Raw genomic sequence first — 25,012 nt, 5'->3', positions numbered from 1 at the left:
AGCTCACAACGTGGAGCTTAAGCTCCAGCCAAAAGGAATTATCTCCCCACAAGCGTCTCTACCAGATTTTTGGTTAATATAAAAATTTTCTAAAGGAAAGGAAAGGAAACCCCAAGGATATTTAACATACAACTTAGAATTTCTACATTTTTCAAATTCCCTTGCAGGGAGAAAAGGCAAAGAGGTCTTTATTTTTCACTCCTACTTCTCAAAACTTATCCATTATTTGACATTTCATAAAAATTTTCAATTTGTTGAGCACACAGAGCAGAGGACTGTGCAGTGGCTGAGGAACTGCAAGCTGCTGTGAAGGGGCTGAGATGAGAGCAGGAACAGCTACAGAAGCCGTAGGAGCTGCGGTCCTTAACACTGTCTGCTCTGCAACCGAGCCGTGGGCTCCGAGCCTGAGATCAAACACTAGGGACTCAGGCCTGTGGCAGGTAAACTACCTCTCCACCACACTTCAGGCTCCAGAACTCAGGGATTTAAAGCAAATGGGCAGGCTTTGCTGCAGTGTCAAAGGATCGTGGGGTAAAACGTCAGCAAATTACAAGTACACACCTTGATTAAATGTTAGATGGATTATTCTATAGCCAGAGCATGAACATGATCTTATACCCCCATCTGCTTGAAACCATTCAATAGTTTTCCAGGGCCCTCAGGATCAAGGCCAAATTCCACACGCAGGCTGTCCACCATCGAGCCAGGATCAACATCTCCAGCTTTATCTCTTTCCTCTCCCTGTCTACGGTTGGCTCTATGGAACTTTTTTTCCAGTGCTCTAAGACATCTTGTTTCCCACCTTCAGGCCTTTGCACACATCATTCCCTCTGCTTGGAATTCTGTTTCCCCTCGTCTTTATGTGGCAAATTCCTACCATCCTAAAAAGTTTCCTCCTCACTCTGAAAGACACTTCCTCCAGGAGGCTGTCACTGACCACTGGACAGAATGCATGCTGCGACAGCACCCATACTCAGCTGGATCACAGCACTTACTACACTTACAATATGGTTGTCCTAAGCATCTTAACAACAGGGACCATGTCCACTCTGCACAGCTCACTTGGCACTAGACACAGGAGAAATGTTTAGTAAATTCTTACAGGATGATTTAGATTCCATGTCAGGCTCACTTCTCAGTTCTATCCTAATTCACCCCCCTACACCCCAGCCAGTTATGTGCTCATCTCCCCTACACCCCAACCTCAACCTCTCACATTTCAGCCCTTAATGGATGGCTCACCCAGGCCTTAACCTCACGCATGTTCATCAATCATCTGGGCAGCACATGCTATGTGCTGGACACAGTGTCAAGTAACCAAGATAGAGATGACCAAGCCACTTCTCCTACCTTCTAGGAGAAGAAAAGGTATATAAACAAATAATTGCCACATGGTATGACAAGTATCATAATGCAGAGAAACATGGGGTTGAGGGAGGGTAGGGAAGATTTCAGCCATTCTACCCACTGTTCCCTCCCCTCCCCAACCCGTGTTCAGACTAACTACTCTCTCTCTCTCCTCATGCTCACAGAAATCTCCAGCACTCTTTCCCTGGATACCTAGCCCAGATCAATATTCTCTAAGCTGGGCTCTCATTTAGCTCCAGATTAATTCAAATCCTTTTTGGCTTCTGCTTTCTCACCTTCTTCAGTTCTTTTCCCCCAGCATGTCACTCACATACATCCCTGCCTCTGCCCTAACCTGAACCAACTTGTCGAAACCACTATTTTTCCATCTCCTCCCTCGACTGTCTCGGGTGATCACTTGACATTTATGAAACATCTGCACTTACACGAACATACATAGCAGTCCCTGTCTACAATGAAAAGAAAAGGGGACTCACAAGGCCCCACAAAATACCAGAAATACTAAACCATCCTCAACACAGCCTTCTTCTTCTACTGCTTCCTCTTGCAGATCCAAGTGCTAGGGCATCATGACCTTCACGAGGATGCACCCAATTGTGTTACATTTCCAGGGAGGTTACAGCACCCTTAATCCACGAGCCCCCGGGCCTGCCCTTTCAGTCTCTCTGCATGCTAAGGTCACTCTATTTAGCCACACATTCACTTAAATCAACACGTACTGAGTGTCCTGGTGAGCCAAAAACCACATTGCTCATAGTGCTGTGCATAATGTCTCGTACATAGCACATACTTAGTTAATGTCTATCACTGAATCTCTGAAAAGAAAAAAACCAGGTGAGCCTCTCCTGCCCCTTGCCCAGGAATACCCCTGTGCAAAAAATATTCTGCCCTGCAGCCTGAGGTCAGAGACCTCTGCCCTCCCTGCCCCACCCCTCCAGCAAAAAAGCCTCTTACTCATTTAAGCCCAGACCAGGGAGACCTTCACCCCAGCTAAGAAGATGCTGACACAGCCATCCTATCAGCGTGCCAAGGGAGCCAGAGAAACCCGTGTTGTAAAACACCCTTTTAATCAAGTGACTTGTCTCCAGTTAGTGTAGATTTAGGGAAAAATTTTCTCAAGAAACCAGTAATAAATGGAGGGGAAGAAAAGAACAGAAATTAATGAACATAGTAATTATCCCCTGAAGTTGCAAATCAGAACAATTCCTCACTTGAAGACAAGTATGAAAAACAAGATTAAAATGCTTCAGGGATGTGTTCGTGAAACAGCAGGTAATAGAACAGATAAAATGTATTTACAGTACCTCACTGGGGACATGTACCTTTTGGCTAATTGCTATCAGATACTAAATGCCACTGTAAAAATAATATTCTTCCATGCTTCATTATGGAGTTACAATTATCCATGGGAAAGCAGCAATACAGCAAACTATAATGAATGGTAACTGGAATAATTCCAGGGTCCAATCTTCTACCCAAGTGTCTGGCACAAGTGGGTCTAAGAGCCAGGTTATATACTCTCCTCTCTTAATCTGCTAGGGCTACCATAACGAAACACCATAGACTAGGTAGCCTAAACAACAGAAATTTATTTTCTCACAGGTATAGAGGCTAGAAATCCAAGATCAAGTTCTGGCCTATTTGGTTTCTACCTAGAGTTCTCTTCCTGCCTCGTACATAGCCACCTTCTCCCTAGGTCCTCACATGGCTCTCTTTTCTTCTCTGTACCCAGGCACTGAGGAGAAAAGAGCTCTCTGGTGTTTCTTCTTCTAAGGACATTAATTCTATCAGAGCCCCACCTTTTGTGACCTGATTTAATGTTACTTTCTTACTCCAAATACTGCCACAGTAGGAGTTACAATTTCAACAAAGGAATTTTGAGGGGACACTAACACCCCCCTGAAGTGTGAGGCCTGTTCCCACACACCAGCTCATTCACTGAAAAAGGAAAAGGGAGGAGTAGCTAAGAGAGTGGCCTTGAGGAAAAATAGAGGACTGGGTAAAAAACTGGCCTTGGGGATATACCTGCTGACTTGGGGGTGATGGCCAAGGATCCTAGGGATCCTAGGGCTCTGAGGGCCACGATGGGTGTTGGGGCGGGAGGGGAGGGGGACGTCGCAAGTCAAATACACTCTTAAGAAACTATTCCTCTCTCTTTCACAGAAGATAGCTAAATAACAATAATAGTAATGTTTAACAGTAATGAAGAACATATATGGATATAATAACAGTAGGTGCCAAGTATTTGGCATGCAAGGTCTCATTTAAGCCTCATGGAAATGAGGTAAAGAATACATGATTAGCATTTTTATTTTACAGGTAAAGAAACAAACTTACATTGGTCAAAGTCACTTGCCAAGGTCACCCAGTGCTGCAGGCAGACTAACAGCCCTCCAAAGAGATCAGGTCCTAAGGCCTGGAACCTGTAAATTTTACCTTTTAAGGAAAAAAGGTATTTGCAGATGTGATTAAGTTAAGGATCTTAAACCGATTATCCTGGATTATCAGACAGGCCCTAAATACAATCACAATGTCCTTATATGACATAGGCAGAGGGAGATTTGACACAGTCACAGAAGAGAAGGTGATGTAAAGGCACAGTAGAGATTTGAAGAAGCTGAACTTGAAGTTGAGAGTCATATGAACACAAGCCCGGGAATGCCAGCAGCCACCAGCAGCTGGAAAAAGCGAGGAACAGACTCTGCCTTAAAGCCTCTGGAGAGCCTACAGCCCTGCCAACACCTTAATTTCAGCCCAGTGGTATTGACTTTAGACTTCTGGCCTCCAGAACTAGGAGAGAATAGATCTCTGCTGTTTTAAGCCACCATGTTTGTGTTAATTTGTTATAGCAGCCACAGGAAACTAATACACCCAGTTAGGAGAGGCAAAGTCAGGGTCCAAACCTGGGACCTGGTGACTCCAGGTCTGCACTCTTAAGCCCTGTGCTTTGCTCCTTTTCTGCACACAGCCTCACCAAGCCAGACCTATGCTCTGTCTGATGGGGGACCCCATCAAGACTTGAAGTAATTAGCACTGACAGCTCCTGGCTACAGGGCCCCCAGACAAGTCTCTCTCTTCCCCCATATCAAAGGAAAGGCTTATCAGAGGCCCAACCATTATCTTAGTGTTATAATTATCAGGTAGGGAGTGAAACAGCCCATATTCCAAAATCTGATGAGAAAGCATAACAAACTTTCTAATGAAGGCTTTCATCTAATCTGTTTGCACTTGACTGTTCTGCATAACACCAAGCTCCTAATCTCTGTTGCTCTGCTCCATCCAGCCCACAATTTATTCTTTCCCCGCACAGACACATTTGGGAAGGAGTTATCAGCTCCAAGTAGTTCAGTTTACCCCCTACCCCTGTTCACCACCTGATGACTTCCAGGAACACAGAGAAAAGGAGTGAGTTATACTGAACTCCTCTCTCTAAGCCGATGGGGTAAATGCTGGTATGAGCACGCTGGCCCAGAGGTGCCTCAAGTTAACCAATCCTGGAATTAACAAGCAAGCTAATAAACACATTGTCAGGGCAAAGGTACAGCAACCCAAAATGCACTTTTTGAACTTATCCTGACAAGTATGGTTCAGCTTTATTTATTTATAACACTTCAAAATGCAGGTAGTAAAACACAGCAGTGTGCTTTGTAAAAATAATGATGTCTCGATAATGGAGGATGTTTGCAGCTGATGAGGCTATTCAATCTTTGCTGAGGAGCCATTACGCAGTTAGGGTTTCTAGGAGAACAATCAACTTGGTGGATTAGCAAAGGAGAAGACTTGGGACTTACTAAGGTAGTGAAACAACAGGTAACTCATTTGAGGACCCAGAGTTCTCCCACTCTTGTTTTTGCTAGATGATTTTTTTCCCCCTCTCCCTCAACCCCTTATCTTCCTTCAAGGTTCTTTAAGCAACGTCCTACCTTCTTTTCTCTTGCCAAGAAGGTTCCATCTGATTTTCCATACCTAACAACCAAATGTTATTTCCACACCAAATAACAACCATACCTAATACTCAGGGGAGTATTTACTCACTATATATTGGGCACACAACAACCCTATGCCATAGGTATCATCTTTATCCCCCTATTACAAATGAGGATGCTGCGGCTCAGAGGGATTAAATCATTTTTCAAGATCAGAGAGCTAAACAGTGGCAGAGTCAGAATTACAAAATACATCTAACTCCAAAGCCAAGCTCTTAACATCAGACTCATACGACATCAATTCATCAGATGAATTGGTGGCCTACTACCGTCACCTAGGAAAGACCTTAAAGAGACAAATCTACTATCTTTTGCCTAAGCTTCTGAGTGCTCAGAAAGACTAGCAAATATGCTCTTAAAATCATCCACAAAATTTCCTTCATTGCTTATTTCTCAGAATCATCTAGAAAAAACAGTCAGTCCCAAGGAATCCTTGGGGGGAATATGAATCAACTTGGAAATGAAAGCAAGCTTACCCCTTCCCCAGATGAACCAAAACTCCAAGGTTTAGTAGTACCTGAAGGCAGTCCACCTCTGCTCTCTCTACCTGTTTGAGACTCAGCAGGCAGTCACCAACATCTTCATTCCACCACCAGGGGAATAATGGAAAGTCCTCACATTTTGGGAAGAAAACCAAAAAGCATAATAATGCAAAAAGGGAAGGATTAAGTAAGAAGAGAACAAAGCTTCAATTCCTATTTATCATGTATCAGCAGGTTCTGGTTTTTTAAGCTTCTTATTAAAATATTCTGGCTCCAGATTAGTTTTCTTTGCCTAGTCGTAATTACTGCTTTAGCTCCCTTCAAATGGGCCCCCAAAGATGTTGAAAAATGTAACTGAAAGGTCAACTTGTTCCATGGGAACTGCAGGGAGACTCCCTTACATCCTGCTCTGAAATGCTATTTTGTTACTTCATCGGCTAAAACCCCAGAATTAATCATGGTAAAGAGTTCTCCATTTCATTTCCCCGGCAACAGTACTCACTGGGGCCAGGCAGGCAGTGGGAAAGAAAGATGGTACCAAAAACGAAAAAAGCCCCATTTTCTCAGGTAGCAGCACATGCACAAAACAGGCTCCCAAATTCTGCCCAAATCGCTAAGCTAGTACTGACCATCAAATTGCAAAGCTGCCTATCACTAGAGGTAACACTGTCTGTTCTGACAGGTGAGAGTTCAGCAGGATGCCACGAGATTAGGTTCGGGAACAGCAAAGAAAGGGAATGGAGAAGGAATGTAAACCATAAATTAGGGCTGGAAGTCCTGATGCTTCTCCTGCTAAGAGCTGGCAAGGAAAGGCTGAATCAACTTTCTAGAAAGGTAAGACCATGAAAGGGGATGTTAAAATAAATTGAGAGAGAAAAAGGAAAAAGATCAGAGAAGAGAAGGAGTCTTACTGCACCAGGTTTGCAATGTGTCGGCGTTCAGAGCTAAAGCTTGGTGTAGCAGGTTCTTTAAGGTTTATTTTAAGAGCTTTGAGGCCTTTTGGGGAAAAAAAAAAAAGAAGAAGAAGAAAGAAAACCTCCCTATTTCTACCTTTCACAAAGTCTCCAGAGTTTCACTGTAATGGAAGGCATTTACATGAAACAGGATGAATTCCTCCTAGAGGAGCATCCATTCCTAAGAAAATGAATGTGTTCACATGTGTGCACGTGTGTTTAAGAGAGCAGAAACATTTGAGAGCTATTTCCATAGCAGTCCATTATTTCTTTTGTTATTTGAGTACAGCTCACACACCATGTTCCATTACTTCCAGGTATATAATGTAGTGATTCAACAAGTGTAGCTACCACCTGTCACCACACAATGCTGTTACAGTATCATTGACTGTATTCCCTATGCTGTGCCTTTTACACCCAGGACTTAATCATTCCATAAAAGGAAGCCTGTATCTCCCATTCCCCTTCACCCATTTTGCCCACTCCCCCCCCCCCACTCCCTTCCTTCCAGCAACCATCAGTTTGTTTTCTATATTTATAGGGCTATAGCAGTCTGTTATTTCCTGGGACGCACAGGTGAAGAATATGGGGGCAGGGCTGCAAGGCCTGATTTTTCAAATCCATGTGAACACACAAAGACTGACAATTGGTTTTGAAGACGTTCTCACTCAGGATTTAGGAAGAGAAAAATCAATGCAAATCAAAATAAAGAGATGCAAGTTTGTTTACTTTTTAACCAAAAGTAAGTTAATTAATTATTTAAACAGCCTGACTAGGCATCAGAGAAACTTAGGCCATCAACACCCATGAATGTCAAGTGCATCTTCAATTTGGGGACTCACTGGCTAATCCATCTTTAAATGTTACTGAATTACAGAGGACAACCAAAACGGGCTGTGAGAGTATAAAGGGCATTTTGCCCATCCCAACCACATTTCTACAATCAGAGAGACATGTTCTAGCCTGGCAGGTGGAAGAGATGGAACCTAGCATGCTACCTACAACTCTGGCCATAAGAAAGGTGGGAAACATTCTGAGAGCAAACACTCTTCTGAATAAGAATTGTAGAAACACCACCAAGGCAAAGAAACAGAGCACAGGGGAAAAGACGAAAGGAATAGGGATTATCAATTAGCCCAGAAAAGAGGGGAGGTGAAAGAATTAAGAAGAGGCTTAATAATTTTTGAGCCCAGAGAAAGTTGGTCGCAAGAGCCACTGTTCTACTACCTTCTGGTACCAGAATCTTCAGAAACCTATCTTGCTGGCTTATAGCTGAAATTCCTGCTGTAAGGGGGGTTGGGAGTTTCACTAAAAGTGGACTTCTAAAGAACTGTAAACAGAAATTAAAGATTACCCCAGATGGATAGAGGATGGTAACTACAGCACGTTAAGACACTGACTCTATGGTACAAAGTGTGACTCTTGATCTCGGAGTCATAAGTTCCAGCCCCATGTTGGGTGTAGAGATTACTTAAAAATAAAATCTTTTTATTTAAGATTTTATTTATTTATTTGAGAGAGAGAGACAGTGAGAGCAGGAACACAAGCAGGGGGAGTGGGAGAGGGAGAAGCAGGCTTCCCGCTGAGCAGGGAGCCCGATGCGGGGCTCGATCCCAGGACCCTGGGACCACGATCCGAGCCGAAGGCAGACTCTTAACGACTGAGCCACCCAGGCGCCCCAAAAATAAAATCTTAAAAAAAAAGACTCTGACTTTAAGGTAGTTGCCAGAGTGACCAAATACCCTGAGTTAACCACAAGGCTAAGTCCTTCAAAGGAGGAAAATAAGCAAGGACACAGCTGACAAGGAGGCTGTCACAGGGTCTTTTCTTTGAGAGCTTCATCAATGGGGAAAAGTCAACAATACCTAAGACAGGTTAAGATAACCACGTGCTTAGAGGCAGCTTTAGGTGGGAGAAAGGGACCTTGGAAATGAGTAGACTAGTACCTACAGAGCTCCAGTTCTCAATGCACACAAAACCTTTTAAGCAATATAAGCCCATCCCTGCTGGCTCACCTTGCTCCAGACACCCTCTCCTGCTCATATCCATGCCTGGGACTTTATTCTCTCAATTCAAGACCAAGTCTTTGAGGACTAATCACATTTAGGACCCAAACATTTACAAAGGTGGCTGGAGTTCCACCTCTTCCTGAGCAACCACCCCCCCCTCCAGTTCCCTAGGTTACAGGCCCTCTGCCAAGGGAACAGTTAACCGGTCTAGGGTCTTACTCATACAATTACTATTACCCATGAAAAACCAGGCCACTGCCAGAAAGCAGCATTATCCCACTCTGACCTCTCCATGTCTTACCTTGTTACTCACTCACATTTTGTGAATTTGTTTCTATCTGGCCAGTGTCAATTTGTCAATTCTTCTCTAATGTCCTTGTCTAAAAACTTATGCAGTATTGCAAAAAGTGTCAGTAGAAAATCAGAGTAAGATAAATTTGCCATGTCCTGGTGAGCTTTCATGTTTGTTTTATTCCAAGCAAATGCGCTAAAGCTTGCTTCCTGAGAACACTTAAAAATCAATGCCCGAAGTCCAGCAACCACAAACTCCCCTTTTCAATAACAAAATGACAAGAAGAAAGAGAGCCACATAAACTGAAGCCAGGGAAAACTGCCTCTCCTCAGAAGGTTCCAATTAATGGGGGAAGGGGGAGACACTTAAGTCATGAACAAGAAAGAAAAGTCATCTCAGTTTCACTTATTTACGAAACAAAGCAGTATGAATATGAACACCTGTGTAACCAGTCTGAGTAATAACAGAATCCATGCTCATTCACAAGCTCATTCATTCAACAAATGTTTGATCATCTACTATGAGCCAGGCACTGTTCCTAGCTCTGTGAATACAGCTGTGAACATGACAGACATGGTCCCTATTCTCATGGAACTTAATTCTGGTGGAGGGAAAACAGAGAATCAACAAGAAGCAAACAAACAAGAAAAATATCAGATGTCTATGTTAACTGTGACATAAGTAGTTACTTTATAACAGAGGAAAGGCAGGCCCCTTCTCCTAAGTAACAGCAGAACTGAGATATGAATGACAAGGAGCCAATCAAGTGAACATAAAGGCAGAATATTCCAGGCAAGGGTACAGTTGGAGCAAAGGCCCTCTGTACAAGGTCACTGTGGTGAAAACATACAAGGCAAGGGGCCGAGTTAGGACACGTGGTTGCCAAGGCAGGCCGGGATCTGTTCACGAATGGCCTGTAATCAGGGTAAGGAGTTGGGACTTTTTTTTTTTTTTTTAAGATTTTATTTATTTATTTGACAGAGAGAGAGCAAGAGCAGGAACACAAGCAGGGGGAGTGGGAGAGGGTGAAGCCAGCTTCCAGCCGAGCAGGGAGCCCGACGTGGGGCTCAATCCCAGCACCCTGGGATCATGACCTGAGCCGAAGGCAGGCGCTTAACGACTGAGCCACCCAGGTGCCCCTGGGACTTTATTCTAAGGACAAGACCCTAAGCCAGCAGAGGGTGTGAGGAAGGGGGGAGTGACATACTCCCTAAGAACTTATTGAAGTGAGCTGATCACTGAATCCAAGGTGTAGACTGACTTTTCAAAAAATTTATCTGGCCACAGAAATTTAGAAGAGTTTAATTTCCCAAGAAAAATGCTGGGCGCCTGGGTGGCTCAGTCGTTAAGCGTCTGCCTTCGGCTCAGGTCATGATCCCAGGGTCCTGGGATCGAGCCCCACATCAGGCTCCCTGCTCGGCGGGAAGCCTGCTTCTCCCTCTCCCACTCCCCCTGCTTGTGTTCCTGCTCTCGCTATCTCTCTCTCTATCAAATAAATAAATAAAATCTTTAAAAAAAAAAAAAGAAAAATGTTTAATTGCTTTGTAATCTATCAGTGCTATGATAGAATATTATCTATGAAGATGTACTATGTGAAAGACGCTGCACATTGTTTTATTTAAACCTCACCCAACACTCGAAGTAGATATTATCATTTCCATTTTACAGATGAGGACACCAAAGCTCAGAGAGGAAGGGAAGCAATTTGCCGAAGGCCACAAAGCATGTATGTGGAAGAGCCAGAGCTGGAACCCAGGTTAGTCTGACTCAGAAGAGACGGGGTTCCCAGCCACTTTGTTCTAATGACTCTACCCTCTTCCCTGACAGGAGGAAGAGAGACAACACTTCTCCTGGTTTACCTGTCAAGCCTTCTGCCCATTGCTTTCTGCTCTACTTGAAGCAGTCACTCACCTTAACCCAGTGAGGGACACAGACTGGGGCGTGACTCCAAATACCGTGCCTGGCAACCTTCCCTAACAAGCCAAATCCAGTCTCACCGTTCCAGGCCATGGACAGCCTTTCTCAGCACCTATAGTCCCATCTGTGGCTCTTCTCCCAGATGGGGTTTGAATTCTTGGAAGACATGATAATCCTTACATTCGGAGGTATCTACCATGTGCCAGAAACCTGCAGTGCATTATCTCATTTCATCCTAACTGCTCCAGGAGGTACCAGTACATGTTTATTCACATGAGAAAACGGAGTCACAGAAGTACCAGGAAAGGTCAAAAGCTATCAATTAACAGAAGTCGAATTCCTTTCCCTTCTACAATATGCAATACACATAAATGGTGAGTGAATGAAGGGACAAATAAACTCATCATGGCAGTCTCCACCACCATGAATAAGTAAGAAAGCATGGGCACAGGTCAGGGCCTACACACCCAGCTCTAGACACGCTGGATAAACACATCCTCTCATCTTCTCAGCCAATATAGGCTCCAATTTGGAGACTGTTAAAGGTTTTGTCCTTTCTTCCCATTCATTCACCCACCCTCACCACCGCCACCAAAGAAACCAAATGAATCAAATTAACCTTCCCCAACACCTTCACACACACACAAAAAAACAATCCCATTACAAAGGTCATTTTCCCCCTGAGACCACTGGGGAGTATTCTACTTCAGTGACTCAGTACTAAACAAACCTTTACAAAAATACAACCCGGCTTATTTTTCATGGTCTCTTTTAGGTCAACCATCTTACACAGTATTTTACAAAAGAAAAGAAACAGCAGCAACTGAATGTTTTAAGGAACCAACCAGAGAATCCAGGGATGTTCACTACTAGAAATGGGCACTCATGAGGCAGCAAAAAGAGAACGCTGTTTCAGATGGTGCAGGCTGAGTAGGAAGTAGGGGTACTCTCCCCCCGCCCAGAAGCTGAGCACCCTCTACAGCCAAGCAGCAAACAAACTGGAATCAGGGCCACAGAAGAGAAGGCCCAGAGAAGATAGCATCACCAAGTGGACATCTGATCTGGATCCCCTTTAAGAACCCCCCAGGAGACCACCTTGTTTTGCTGAACCACGACCACACAGAACAAGACCAAAAGCAGCAAAAATGACAAGACTGAGCACATCAAGGCCAAGATCACATCTTCATTCCATTACCGGCATGGGGCCCGGCACACAGAAGACAGATAATAAAACAAAAGTTAGACAAACCTTAACTATAATTATTCAGTATTTACCCTGTGAACAAACCTAAGCACCTTTCATATATTCTCATTAATACTTCACAATTGGGGCACCTGGGTGGCTCAGTCGTTAAGCGTCTGCCTTTGGCTCAGGTCATGATCCCAGGGTCCTGGGATTGAGCCCCACATTGGGCTCCCTGCTCGGTGGGAGCCTGCTTCTCCCTCCCCCACTCCCCCTGCTTGTGTTCCCTCTCTCGCTGTGTGTCTCTCTCTGTCAAATAAATAAAAATAAAAGCTTAAAAAAACACACAAAACTTCACAATTAACCCTGTGAGGTAGATGTACGATTATTCCCCAGTTAGGGCTAAGAAAACTATCAATCAGGGAAGTGAAGTAACTTGTCTAAAGTCACACAGCTTCCAAGTGGTGAGGCTAAGATTCTACCTGAAGTCTGCCCAAGTTCAAGGGCCATGCTCCTGACCACTGTGCCACACAGCCTTGCAGTTGAGTATGTGAAGGAACAGTGGGCAAGGCTACAGCACCACTGAGGAAGGGCTCTGGTCTACAGTCTGAAACCACCCACCATGCATTTAACACTTGGTCTGACAGCATGTGACTCTGACCCAGGCTTCTTTCCACTCCAGGTCTCTCCTATACCTCAGTCTTCCTAGCTACACAGTAGCAAGAGCTACGACAGCCCATTTCCAGCCTTCCAGACATTGGCTGCTGCCAAGAGAGAACATGTGCACGCCTACATCAACCAGAACTGAATGTTACATAAACCGCAGGTGCTGGCTTTGCTAACTTGGCACATCACATTTCAGGTAGTTGCCCATGTCAGTGGCTTAAGTGGTCCAAAGCGCAAGGGGTAGCTCTTGCCCAGCAGTGACAGCCAACAGAGGGACAGCAAGAGAACAGGTTAACACAGGGCTCTGTAGCTGTCAGATGTTAACAAGTGACAGGCCTGAAACCTCCAGGCCTTCTTCCGGGAAGGTGGAAAGATTCCAAATGCCAGCACCCTGAGCCACCATGTCTGCTGTGTGGCCAGGTGGCCCCAACAACACACTGACTAGCAACACTTCGGGGGGGTCAGTCTCAAAATTACCATTTGGGTGACTAAAGGAAAACAAATCACCTATCACAGTAATGCTCCTTTTCTGATCTTCATTCTCACTCCCTCATCAAAATACATCCAGTGTACCATCTGACAGAGTGATCTGTTCACACTGCAAATCCAATCATCTCACCACCATGACTAACAACCCTCCAAAGGCTTCCGTGCTCTCCAGGTAAATACAAAACACCTTGCCACAGCTGACCAGGCCTGCCCTTGCCAATCCCTCCAGCCTTATCTTGCATCCATCTCCTCTCATTGTCTGTGCTCCAACCACTTTTTCAGCACCTCACAGAAGCCACTTCTTTGCCCCCAACCCCACTCCAGAGGCTTTGTAAAAGCTGGGCCCTCAGCCTGAAACACCTTTCAACCTCATGTCAAGTTGTTCAGTAAACACATGTTTGTTCTTAACAATTTAAACCAAAGATCACTTTTTCTAGCAAGTCTTCCCTGATACCCTCTCAACCCCAGGAACAAGTCAAATCTGTCCTATTTCTTATGGTATCACATTCCTTTCTTTCAACACACTTATTACAATTGTAATTTTACCTTTATGCGTGATTATAATTTTATTAATGTCTATATTCATCAATACACCCTAGGGAGGAAATACATATGACTTGGTCATGACTCAGGATTTACCATAGTGTCTGGAGGGTAAAGGATGTTCTATTTATGTCTGTTGACAGAAAGAACAAAATTCCAGAGAGAAGGGAAATGAAGTTCTGTCCAAATCAAAAGGTTCTGCTTAGAGGGCGCCTGGGTGGCTCAGTCGTTAAGCATCTGCCTTCGGCTCCGGTCATGATCCCAGGGTCCTGGGATCAAGCCCCACATCAGGCTCCCTGCTCGGCAGGAAGCCTGCTTCTCCCTCTCCCATTCCCCCTGCTTCTGTTCCCTCTCTTGCTGTGTCTCTCTCTGTCAAATAAATAAATAAAAGCTTTAAAAAAAAAAAAAAAAGGTTCTGCTTAGAGAAGCTGTTCTCCCCTTGTGACCTTAAGCCAAACTGTTCTTTCCCCTTTGCCCTTCCTCTTTGCCAAATTTCTGATAGAAGTGACTGCTGATGTCCTGCCATTCTTCAGGCAGGTGGTAGCCATAGTGATAAGCTGGCCTACAGCCAAAAATAGTCTAAAAAGATATCACCTTGTCTGAGTGCTCCAGACTTCCAAAATAAAAGTCCACAGGAAAGGCCCAGGCAGATGGAAACACAAAAATCTCTACTCAGTAAAGAGACTAAGCCAAACAACTAACAGTTTCTTCAAAAAACAAATGGTCCTCAAAGCAGGCAGTGCCCCCAAGTGACCCACCCAAAGGAAAAAGGGGAGGGGATAAAGACTGCAAGGGGCTGAAGCAGAAAATCCCTGAATGGGATTTTAAACACCATCTTTCACTCCTTGGATAAGGCAGAGATTTGCCCAAACATTAAATATCAAAATCTCTCCCAATGAGGCAGCTCCAGAGGAATTCTAGTATGGCTCTGAACAAAAACCCCAAAGCCTGAAAAAGCTCACATGAAGCTCAGATTAAAGCCTCAATTCCCTAAGGAAGCAGGAGGGTCTTGTCCCTTCTTTCTTATTCTACTCTTTAGGGTAGGTGGGCAGGGTGGGGTAGGAGAAGAACCAATTACTGAGAACTGCTTACTGACAGGTACTTCAGAGACAGGACTGGTAGTGAAAAACAGTGAGAAATAAATGAACACACACACAGAGGGGCAGCTGAGGCTCAGCAAGGTTGTGTAACAGCTAGTGAACGGCGAGGTCAGGAGACAACCCAAGTCTGCCTGAATCCAAAGACTCTTCTCCTACCCTAGAGCTGCCTCTGTGGGTGACCCATGAGCCCAGCTCTGCTCCCCACCCCTTCACCACCTCCTTACCAGAATGGAGCTTCCTGGGTAAGGAAAGGCTGTCTTCCATGAGCACATTCCACCACAATAAGCATGTACGTAGCTGAGGTACACCACCACACCCTAGGTACAGAGTACAGTGCGCTAAAGAGAGGGGAGTTCATCATTTGTAGCTAATGGGGATGAGGCTAGATTTTCTGAAAATTCCAAATGGATCCACAGGGATGAAATCTCTGCCTTTTTGAGAACCCACCGGTGCCTGGTGCTTGGAATGGTAATCCTGCAACCCAGGGCACCTTAAACCAAAGGATGGCAGGTGTTCCCTGGCACCATGAGAAAGACAATACCCGCAGGGCAGACAACCCCAGTGGAAGTCTCCACACCACCTCAAGCTGTGCAGAAAGGGTATCAACCCCATACCTGAATCACACACATTCACACAGCATCTCCTACAAGGTGAAGCACCCCTTCATTGTGCCGTAGTTCAAGGTTAACCCTTCCCCCTGCACTCCTTTCAGGATCTGCCTCTTATCAAAAGCTATGCCAGCTGATTATTATAATGATAACTATTATGCCATTATAATAACATTATTGCACTTTTTTCCTGCACTTGACATCTGTTGGCTGATAGGTTTAACTGGTACATAAGCAATAATTATGCAGTGCTCTTTTCTTTCCAACCAAGCCTCTAGTGTGACTGTTAAAGCTAAATCCAACTGTAGCCAATGCCCAGCTCCAGCAGCAGTGGGAAACACAGCTCATCTGGGCTCAGCCACCATGGTTCCAGTGGCCACAGTGCCAGAAAGAGAGGCTCAAATAGGTCCCCAAATGTTGACACACCCCCTTGCTCCTGGGAAAGTGATGGAATTCAGGGGAAAGACCAGTCAGCAAGCAATTTATTGATGAAAACCCCAACAGGGCTAGAGGAGTCATACTCAGGCCTCCGTACGGCACAGGAACAAGCAGTACCGAATCACAAGACCACATACCACAGAAAGAGCAGGAGGAGAGGCAAATGCAATTTTCTGCTGGGAGTTCTCAAATAAATGGTTCTCAGAGAGCAATTCTGCCTGCTTCCCCGCACACACTTCTTTTTTTTTTTTTTTTTTTTTAATTTTTTTATTGTTATGTTAATCCCCCTACATTACATCATTAGTTTTAGATATAGTGTTCCATGATTCATTGTTTGTGCATAACACCCAGTGCTCCATGCAGAACGTGCCCTCCTCAATACCCATCACCAGGCTAACCCATCCTCCCAACCCCCTCCCCTCTAGAACCCTCAGTTTGTTTTTCAGAGTCCATCGTCTCTCATGGTTCTTCTTCCCCGCACACACTTCTTGCCAACTGCCAGGAAAACTGGCAACAGAGAGAGAAGGATAGAGCAGAGGACTATCCTCAGGCCCCTATTTTGAAACTGAGAAATCCATCAACCTGGCTGCTGGGCCTTCTATATACAGAGCCCACAAGGGGCCAGAATGCAGTCTGGAGTCCAAAGTGGAGAAGTACAACTTCCTGTCAGCCAAAGCCCCTAAATCTACCCGCCACACTATTTATGACAAACAAGGTAGAGCAAGATGGGATATCCTATGACTGCAGAATATTACACGTGATCAAACAAACCCCACCGGGAAACCAGGGCTGGCCTGCTTTGTTCTCCACCCTGTAATACACAGAGCCTTTTTTTTTTTTTTTTTTTTAAGGCGGAGAGGGGTGGCGGAAGGTTTTTGAAATTTAAATTACCAGTGAACACTATAATCTATGTGCAAGGAGAAAAGGAACATTCAAGAGTGCCAAGCACAGGCTCTCGGGACATGTGTGGCCGAGGCAGTAGTAGCCTGCGGGGCTTTCTCCTCCAGCCTCAGCACGCTGCTCTCATTGTTTGAGAGCAGGCAAGCCAGCAGGCAAGGCCCAGGCTGCACAAAGGGGCACTGTCCCCTAGGTCTAGGGAGAAGATTACTCTCTCAGAAGCAAGTCAGTATGAATCAACAAAGAACGAACAAGACTAGTCACCCAAAGAAGTAGCCCAACCAAGGATGGGTTTAGAGAGGTATTACTGAGGGCAAAGACCCTATCTCACTCACCGCTAAATTCCCATAGCCCAGCAGTATCTGACACGTAAGCGGGTCTTTACAAAGAACTGCAGCTTGGATGGTAACCACAAAGACTCCTTAGGTTGGAACCAACTGATGAGAGCTAGAATCTAGTTGTTCCTACTGTAACCTGCGGTAAAAAAACGGCTGTGGTCTGTGAAGAATACACCAAAAGGTACCCAGAGAATTAAATTCAGTCTCTCTGAAAGAAACTTCTGGAGCCCCAAGACAGTAACAGGAATAGCCTGCAGATATACAGATATAGCCCTAAAAGTACAATGCTGTGAGGAGAGAGAGGGAAGAAGTGAATAAATGGTACAAAACATATACTGAATGCATACTGTGTGCATATCAGAAAAGCTCAGGGAGTTTTACAGATGAAGCAATAAGGGACAGATTAAATAACTCTCTTAAGTCTAATAGCTAGTACATGGTTAAATCTGGATATATCTGATGCTACAGCCAAGAGCTTTCCACCCTATTTCACCTTGACTTCCTCCAGGGGTGAGCTGGCTTCCAGCTAACCTTATCTAGAGAGGAGACAACTAACCCGCCTGTCCACACAAGTCAACTTGCTAGGCATGTTTCTTAGAGTTAATTAGTTAACTGGAACTATAGCTGAATGGGCTCATGAATTTCATGTGCTTGAGAGAGCCCACGGGAACTTAAACCTGGGGGAACTGGCTGAGTTTCCAGACCCACAAAGCTGCCAGCCAGTGACCAAGCCATCAGCTGAGGCAACTCTCTTGGCACAGTGTAGGTCAGGGCTGGGGGAGCAAAAGAAAACCCAGGCATGATCTCTACAAGCCCCCAACAAGCTCTCTTCGGAGATTGCAAAGGAGGTACCAAGGGCCTCTCCCACTCTGAGCTCTGTCAGTAATGTACAGAACTCTCTTTGAAGGTAACCTAATTTTGATTTAAGTAGAAATAGAAAAGGTAAAAAAATGAAGGATTTCTGCTTGGTCTTTAGAAGCAACTGAGCCTTTCTTCCATGTTGCCCACCACCTCTCTAGAGCTTTCAGAGACCTTATATACCCATGATGCCAGTGGCAGGAGAGCAGAAAGGGCAAGATGATTTTCAGGGTTGTATTCTGAAGAGACCAGTGGTGAGGATCAGCCAGTGTTTCTAATCGAAGTGAATACCCTGGACAAACTCAGGGAAAGCTAAGTAGTACTAAAACACAGTCTCCCAGGGTTGTCTGTTTATTTCACCTCCCATGTGAAGGCTTTCAATAGTTAACATTGTTCCCCCCGACCTCAAAGCTTAGGAAAGCTGATGATTCACCCAGGTGCACAACAGCTGCTGGGAAGACCTGTGGGAAGGGGCCACCCGGCAAAGGCAGGCAATGTATGGTGAGGAAGGTCTCCCAGGAGTGTCCTACATGCCAAGCCATATGTTGTCAGGATATTAATCCAAACCCATCTTGCGTACTTTACAATGTTTACTCTCTCTGGGATGTGGAGCATTAAATTATATCCAAGAACAGCATGAGTCCTTCCAGTTCTATTCCACACTTACTTCTTTGCTAAAAAGATTTGTAACCTAGAAACAAAGCCCTTTGCCTAACAGCAGCAATAATACTCAGCAAAGAAAAGAAAAAAGAAAACTGTTAATTCAAGCTTCCCTAAAAGATACCGCTCCAACGAAGCATTAGTCTACCTTAAGTAGAAATTGGAGAAACCTATTACTGACCACTTTTTTCCAGAGAAGACAGGCCTATATCACTGAGAGTCCTGAAGAGGTGAAAGCTAAAACTGAAAAAATAAAGCACAACACCACAGCTCTACTCTTGCCCCAACAGAAACAGCTCTGAAAACCTGTAAGAGAATTCCAAAAAGGGAAGACTACCTCACTGACATAAGCACTAAGAGCAAGGAGCAGGAATATGAAGTAAGGCTACCTGGATTAGTCACAGCCCTACCCTAACCGTACAACCCTCAGTAAGTATAAGTAATTCAGACTCTCTAAACTTCAATTTCTCATCTCTGTGAAATGGGGATGTTTTAAAGATCCGTTATTTGAAGGCCTTTTTTTTTTTTTTTTTTTAAGATTTTATTTATTTGAGAGAGAGAGAGAGCATGAGCAGGGAGAGGGCAGAGGGAGAAGCAGGCTCCCCACTGAGCATGGAGCCCAATACAGGACTCCATCCCAGGACCCTGGGATCATGACCTGAGCCGAAGGCAGACGCTTTACCAACTGAGCCACCCAGGCACCTCATGAAAGCCCTTTTATAAACAGTAAAATGTTGAGCGTACTTTAGGCCTGATAGTTATTCCGAAGACCTCTGGTTGAGAAAGCCTAAGACACTTCTGAGGAACAGAAAAACAAGGCTATCACCTCCAAGGGACAATCTACAGTTACTGGTTCTAGGTGTTTACAGAGAACCCACAGTTAAGGAATAAAGTGAGGACAGAGTGGAATTTGAAGAGGAGACCACACTTGAGTCTGCCCAGGGACATTTTTTAAAATATTAGCAATAGGGGCGCCGGGGTGGCTCAGTTGGTTAAGCGACTGCCTTCGGCTCAGGTCATGATCCTGGAGTCCCTGGATCGAGTCCCGCATCGGGCTCCCTGCTCGGCAGGGAGTCGGCTTCTCCCTCTGACCCTCCCCCCTCTCATGTGCTCTCTCTCATTCTCTCTCTCTCAAATAAATAAATAAAATCTTTAAAAAAAAATAAAATAATAAAATAAATAAAATAAAATATTAGCAATATATGCGCACAGCTCAAATTTGAAAAAGCACACAAAGGTATGCAGTGAAAATTAAGCCTCTCTTCCCCCTCACTGCCCAGCCACCCAGGGCCCCTCACCAAAGACAACACTCTTTTCAGTTTCTCATGTATTCTTCCAGAGATAATCCAATCAGCTTATTTCTGCCTCAGATGGAGGTATCAATGGTGGTAACACCTTCAAACCTAAAAGGTAATGCCAAGCAAGTAAGCTCTGCCAGAGGCCTTAGGGACTATGAAAAGAACAGGGCAGCCAGAGGGTAAGATATTGCCCTGCAAAAGCCTCCATGGAGGTACAGATCCCCTCCTGGCTATTATACTGCTTTGCCCCTTGGCTAACCACATTTAGGCAATAATTTTGTACAATATACCTCCCTTTCACTTGTGCTGGTTCATTCAGAACTCCTTCTCAAAGAAGCCATTAACAGGAATGATTCCTGGGACCTCAGTCTGTAACCAGACTGACCACCAGACCCTCAGAAGTAGCCTAGAAGCAAGAACCATCAAATCTGCCTCGGCAGAGGCTGGGCAAAAAGGTAAAAATCACCTAAGTCCCTGGGTCACCATCTTTCTAGGGACAGAATACAAGGGAGGATGAAGCAAAACAGGAGGTCTCTGTAGGACTTAGCTCAAGAGACTACGTTACTACCCACAGAAAAGAGGACACTCTCAACCAAACCTAGGCTTTCAACAGAACTCCCTCAAAAGCTTTCAGGTTATGTCTTCCGCTTCCTTTCTTCTTCCACAAGGAGCTTAAATATGCAAATTTCAGGCTCTACCCAAAGATCACAGATGGGTAGCCTTGATGCCAAATCTGGACCACAGATGTACTTTCATAGTCCCTGGGGATTTCACATAAAAATCCCGCTTCTCTTGTAATGTAAGGTAAGGACACTAGAGCCACACTCACTCATGACCATAGGCTGAGCAGCAGCTGCCCTTCATGGAACACAGGAGCCCTCCAGTTTGACACAGGCCCACAATTCCCTGTGGCTCACGCTGACTGTTCCCTCCCTGACCCTGAAAACACCTTCGAGTTGGAGACCCCTGGCCAGTGAGTGACAGAGGAGGCTGAGGTAGGCACATCGGCTGACAAAGAGCAGGACTCCTACATTCATAAGCACTTACTAAACACCCTCTATGTGCCAGGAACTGTGCTGGGGGCTGGGTACACAAAGAGAAATGAGGGATGCACTTTCTGCCCTCCAGGAATTTCTAATCCATTTGGGAAGAGGAGACTTATTCTACAGAATCGGACTGCTTCAGACACCAAGGGCTCTGGTAGTTGAGCATGCCAGATTCACTGTGACTAGGGTTCAAGGAATGCTCCAGGAAAGAATTGGGAATTGAACAGGACTGTTACCATTTCTCAGGCTTTCACGTATTTCTTCGTTCAACAAATGTTTATGGTGTCCGTGTTACACTCAGCATTATGCTGGAGACACAAAATAAAGCATAGCCCATGTCCTTGAGAAGCTCATATAATAAGAGACAAAATAACTAACCAGGATAAAGTATGCCAAATTCTATAATCAAAGTGTTGCTATGGGGATACAGATGAGGAGGTATCAGGCAAGGCTCACTGAAGAAGACAGCTGTGCAGTTTAAGTCGGAAACAAAGGAGAGGGGACCTCTGGGCAAAAGAACTGGCCAAGTCACAAACATGAGGCATGTTCAGAGGGCCACATGGACCAGTCTATCAAGAGCAAAGGATACATGTGGGTAATGGTAGAGAATATAATTAAAGTGGTAGGACAGGGACACACCGTGAGAGGCACGGAACATCGGAACACCTGGACAACGGATGCATTTAGAATGTACTCAGCAGCAGCCAGGTGGTGCCACCGAAGGCTTCTAAGCATGAGTGTTCTCCAATGAGCACTGTATTTAGGAAGACCCCAAGGGGCAGTGGTACACAATGTCCTAAAGGAAACCAAAGTAAGGTGTAAGAGGAGCCTTCCATAATACCTCAGGAGCAGTTACAGGAAACAGGGGAAGCATTAAGACTAGGTAAGAAAGCTACTGCAGGGGCACCTGGGTGGCTCAGTCGTTAAGTGTCTGCCTTCAGCTCAGGTCATGATCCCAGGGTCCTGGGATCGAGCCCCGCATCAGGCTCTCTGCTCCTCGGAGAGCCTGCTTCTCCCACTCCCCCTGCTGTGTTCCCTCTCTCGCTGTGTCTCTCTCTGTCAAATAAATAAATAAAATCTTAAAAAAAAAAGAAAAAGATACTGCAGAGGCTTGCCAAAAAATTTAAGACAATAGCATTTCTTTTTGTTTTTTGGGTTTTTTTTTTTTTTTAAGATTTTATTTATTTATTTGACAGAGAGAATGATATAGAGCATGAGAGGGGGGAGGGTCAGAGGGAGAAGCAGACTCCCTGCTGAGCAGGGAGCCCGATGCGGGACTAGATCCTGGTACTCCAGGATTATGACCTGAGCCGAAGGCAGTCGCCGAACCAACTGAGCCACCCAGGCGCCCAAGACAATAGCATTTCTTTGAAGAGACTCTTTAATTTTTCTTTTTCTTTTTTTAAACCAATTCAGACTGGTTTTCCCACCCAATGATAAGGTTTTGGCCTATTTGTTTCATTCAGAGAAGTAAGGCACAGGCTGTAACGACGGTACTCAGGTTTTTTAGAAACTCAGCTTGAGAGCAATATAATGAGGGGTAGTAGCTTCGGGGGCTTTTTCCCCACTCCCATCCCCACTGCTACACTGAACCAGTTGTAAATCTCAAAGAGAAAGAGTCAACTTGAACACAAAATCCGGGTCAGTGTGTTTGTGCCTCCCCGACCTTTCACAAGGACCAGAAATGGGCATACAAATCAGAAGAAAGCCATGACAGAAGTCAAAGTTCCCATAACGAGCTAATTGCTTCATGTCTGGCTGAAGAGCAGAAGGCAAGAGACAAGGAGAACATACTGTCAAAGGGCCCCAGGAAGACTCTGGACAGCCTGGAAACAGGGCCCACTGGCTGCGACAGCCAGTTAAAGACAGCCCCAGAAAGGTAAGAACTAAGCCAAGTAAAGAAGAAGATGGCAGAGAAGCTTCAAAGTTCCTTGCTATTTGTGACTATTATTCAGCATGAGCCAGCTGTGACTCCTGATAATGAATAATCAAACAACAAAGGAGAACCATGAGAGACTATGGACTCTGAAAAACAAACTGAGGGTTCTAGAGGGGATGGGGGGTGGGAGGATGGGTTAGCCTGGTGATGGGTATTAAAGAGGGCACGTTCTGCATGGAGCACTGGGTGTTATATGCAAACAATGAATCATGGAACAATACATCAAAAACTAATGATGTAATGTATGGTGATTAACATAACATAATAAAAAAAAGAAAAAAAACAACAACAAAGGAGACCGACAATGATGTGATGGTTAAGGTAACACTGGCTTAGTCAGCATAACTTATCCTGTAACCAAGTCTTGGGTCAGGAATTAGAAACTACTGTTGTTGACATGTGATAACACAGAGCACTTATACTATGCCAGGGGAACCACTTTCCATATGTATTCTCTCAAGTAATTCTCAAGACAGTTCCAAGAGGAACTATTACTAGTCCCATCCTACAGATCATGAAATTAAGGCTTAGAGAAAATGAGTAACTTGTCCAGGACCTGACAGCTAGTAAGTAAACAGCAAAATATGACCAAGTAAGCTGACTCCAGAATGTTTGTGGGTTTTTTTTAAGATTTTATTTATTTGACAGAGAGAGAGAGAGCACAAGCAGGGAGAGCTGCAGACAGAGGGAGAAGAGAAGCTGGCTTCCCTGCCGAGCAAGGAGCCCGATGCGAGGCTCAATCCCAGGACCATGACCTGAGCCAAAGGCAGACGCCCAACCAACTGAGCCACCCAGGTGCCCCTCCAGAATGTTCTTAAACCACTCTGACACACCATTCATTCCCTTACTCTTTTTCTTTTAGTGATGTATCACGGGTTTGCTTTGGTCACCAGATAAGGTCCACTGGTGCACTGGCCCCATTCTTTACAGAACACCCTCAGAGCAGCCTGGCCTGAGCACTTGTTCTTTGTTTCTAAAATAGTAGGAAGCTTCAAATCTATTTCCTCTGGGGTAAGATCAAGAGGAAACACACTTCAACACGAAAAGGAAAGAAATCAGCATGACAGCCAAAAACCTCACCAGTGAAGGTTTTAAGATAATGAATAAAGCAGTCAGTGGAGGCGGGGACTTCTCCCTCCCTGGAGATTTTTAACTGCAATGGCATCTTGCATCTTTATAAGGCTTTAAATAATTTTAACAACTTCTATGGCCACCCTCTGTGAGTCCTCTGGCTTGAGTCTCAGCTCTGCCAGTAATATGCTGATGGCCCTAAAAAAGGTATATAGCCCATTTCACTTCTCTGGAACTCAGTTTTGTCATCAGTAAAATAAGAACCCATTGAATACAAAACTCAAGCACTGGAAGGTGACAGAACCACAAGGGAACCTCCTGACTCTTCACTCACCCAAGGAACCACCAACAGCCATTCCTTGGAATTGAACCAGACCCTGCACTCATGTTCCCAATAAAATTGATATAATGACCCCTAGGATGATGTGTTCCAGCCCATAAACACCATGATTTCAGACTTTAGCAGCTGGGCCCAAGGATGGCGACTTTGCTTCATGAATACAATCAAACCCAACTCCCCATGACCAGCAGTGGGGAGAGTCACAAAATCAACGTTAAATACCTTCCTTAGGATCCTGCCCCTTAAGTTTCCAACTCTACTACCAACTGAATTCAAAGTGTGACCAATCAATGTTGTCTGTACCAATTGTCCTACTTTATGTTACTTCCACTGAACTGAAGCCTGCTCGTTTTCTCAAGTTTGGTCAGATGGCTGCTGACCCTGTGGGAGCCTCACAGAAATGAGAGAGGCAAAAGCATGAAACTATTCCCAGACATAAAGAAATGCCCATTTAAAAGTCCATTGGTATCAGCATTCCTCACCTGACCAATGAGATACATCTGTGATTCTTCTTTCAGTTTCTAGAACTCC

General features: G+C 44.8%; 1 protein-coding gene across 4 annotated transcripts in view; it reads right to left on the bottom strand.

Moving 5' to 3' along the window:
- The window catches only part of SIL1 (SIL1 nucleotide exchange factor), a 249,978-nt gene that overhangs the window by 173,614 nt on the left and 51,352 nt on the right, over positions 1–25,012 (bottom strand). Inside the window, exon 1 of one of the 4 annotated variants that reach the window (XM_036088845.2) lies at positions 3,706–3,804. The exons of the other annotated variants lie outside the window; for them this stretch is intronic. Within the exon in view, the coding sequence (XP_035944738.1) occupies positions 3,706–3,707 (2 nt within the window). The 5' untranslated portion in view covers positions 3,708–3,804. Of the gene's footprint in view, positions 1–3,705; positions 3,805–25,012 lie in introns of those variants that run through there. 4 annotated transcript variants of the gene reach the window in all.

The sequence above is a fragment of the Halichoerus grypus genome, chromosome 2 (assembly GCF_964656455.1).
Source record: "Halichoerus grypus chromosome 2, mHalGry1.hap1.1, whole genome shotgun sequence".
NCBI classification, from domain to species: Eukaryota; Metazoa; Chordata; class Mammalia; order Carnivora; family Phocidae; genus Halichoerus; species Halichoerus grypus.
This window is presented reverse-complemented; position numbering and strand designations above follow the sequence as displayed.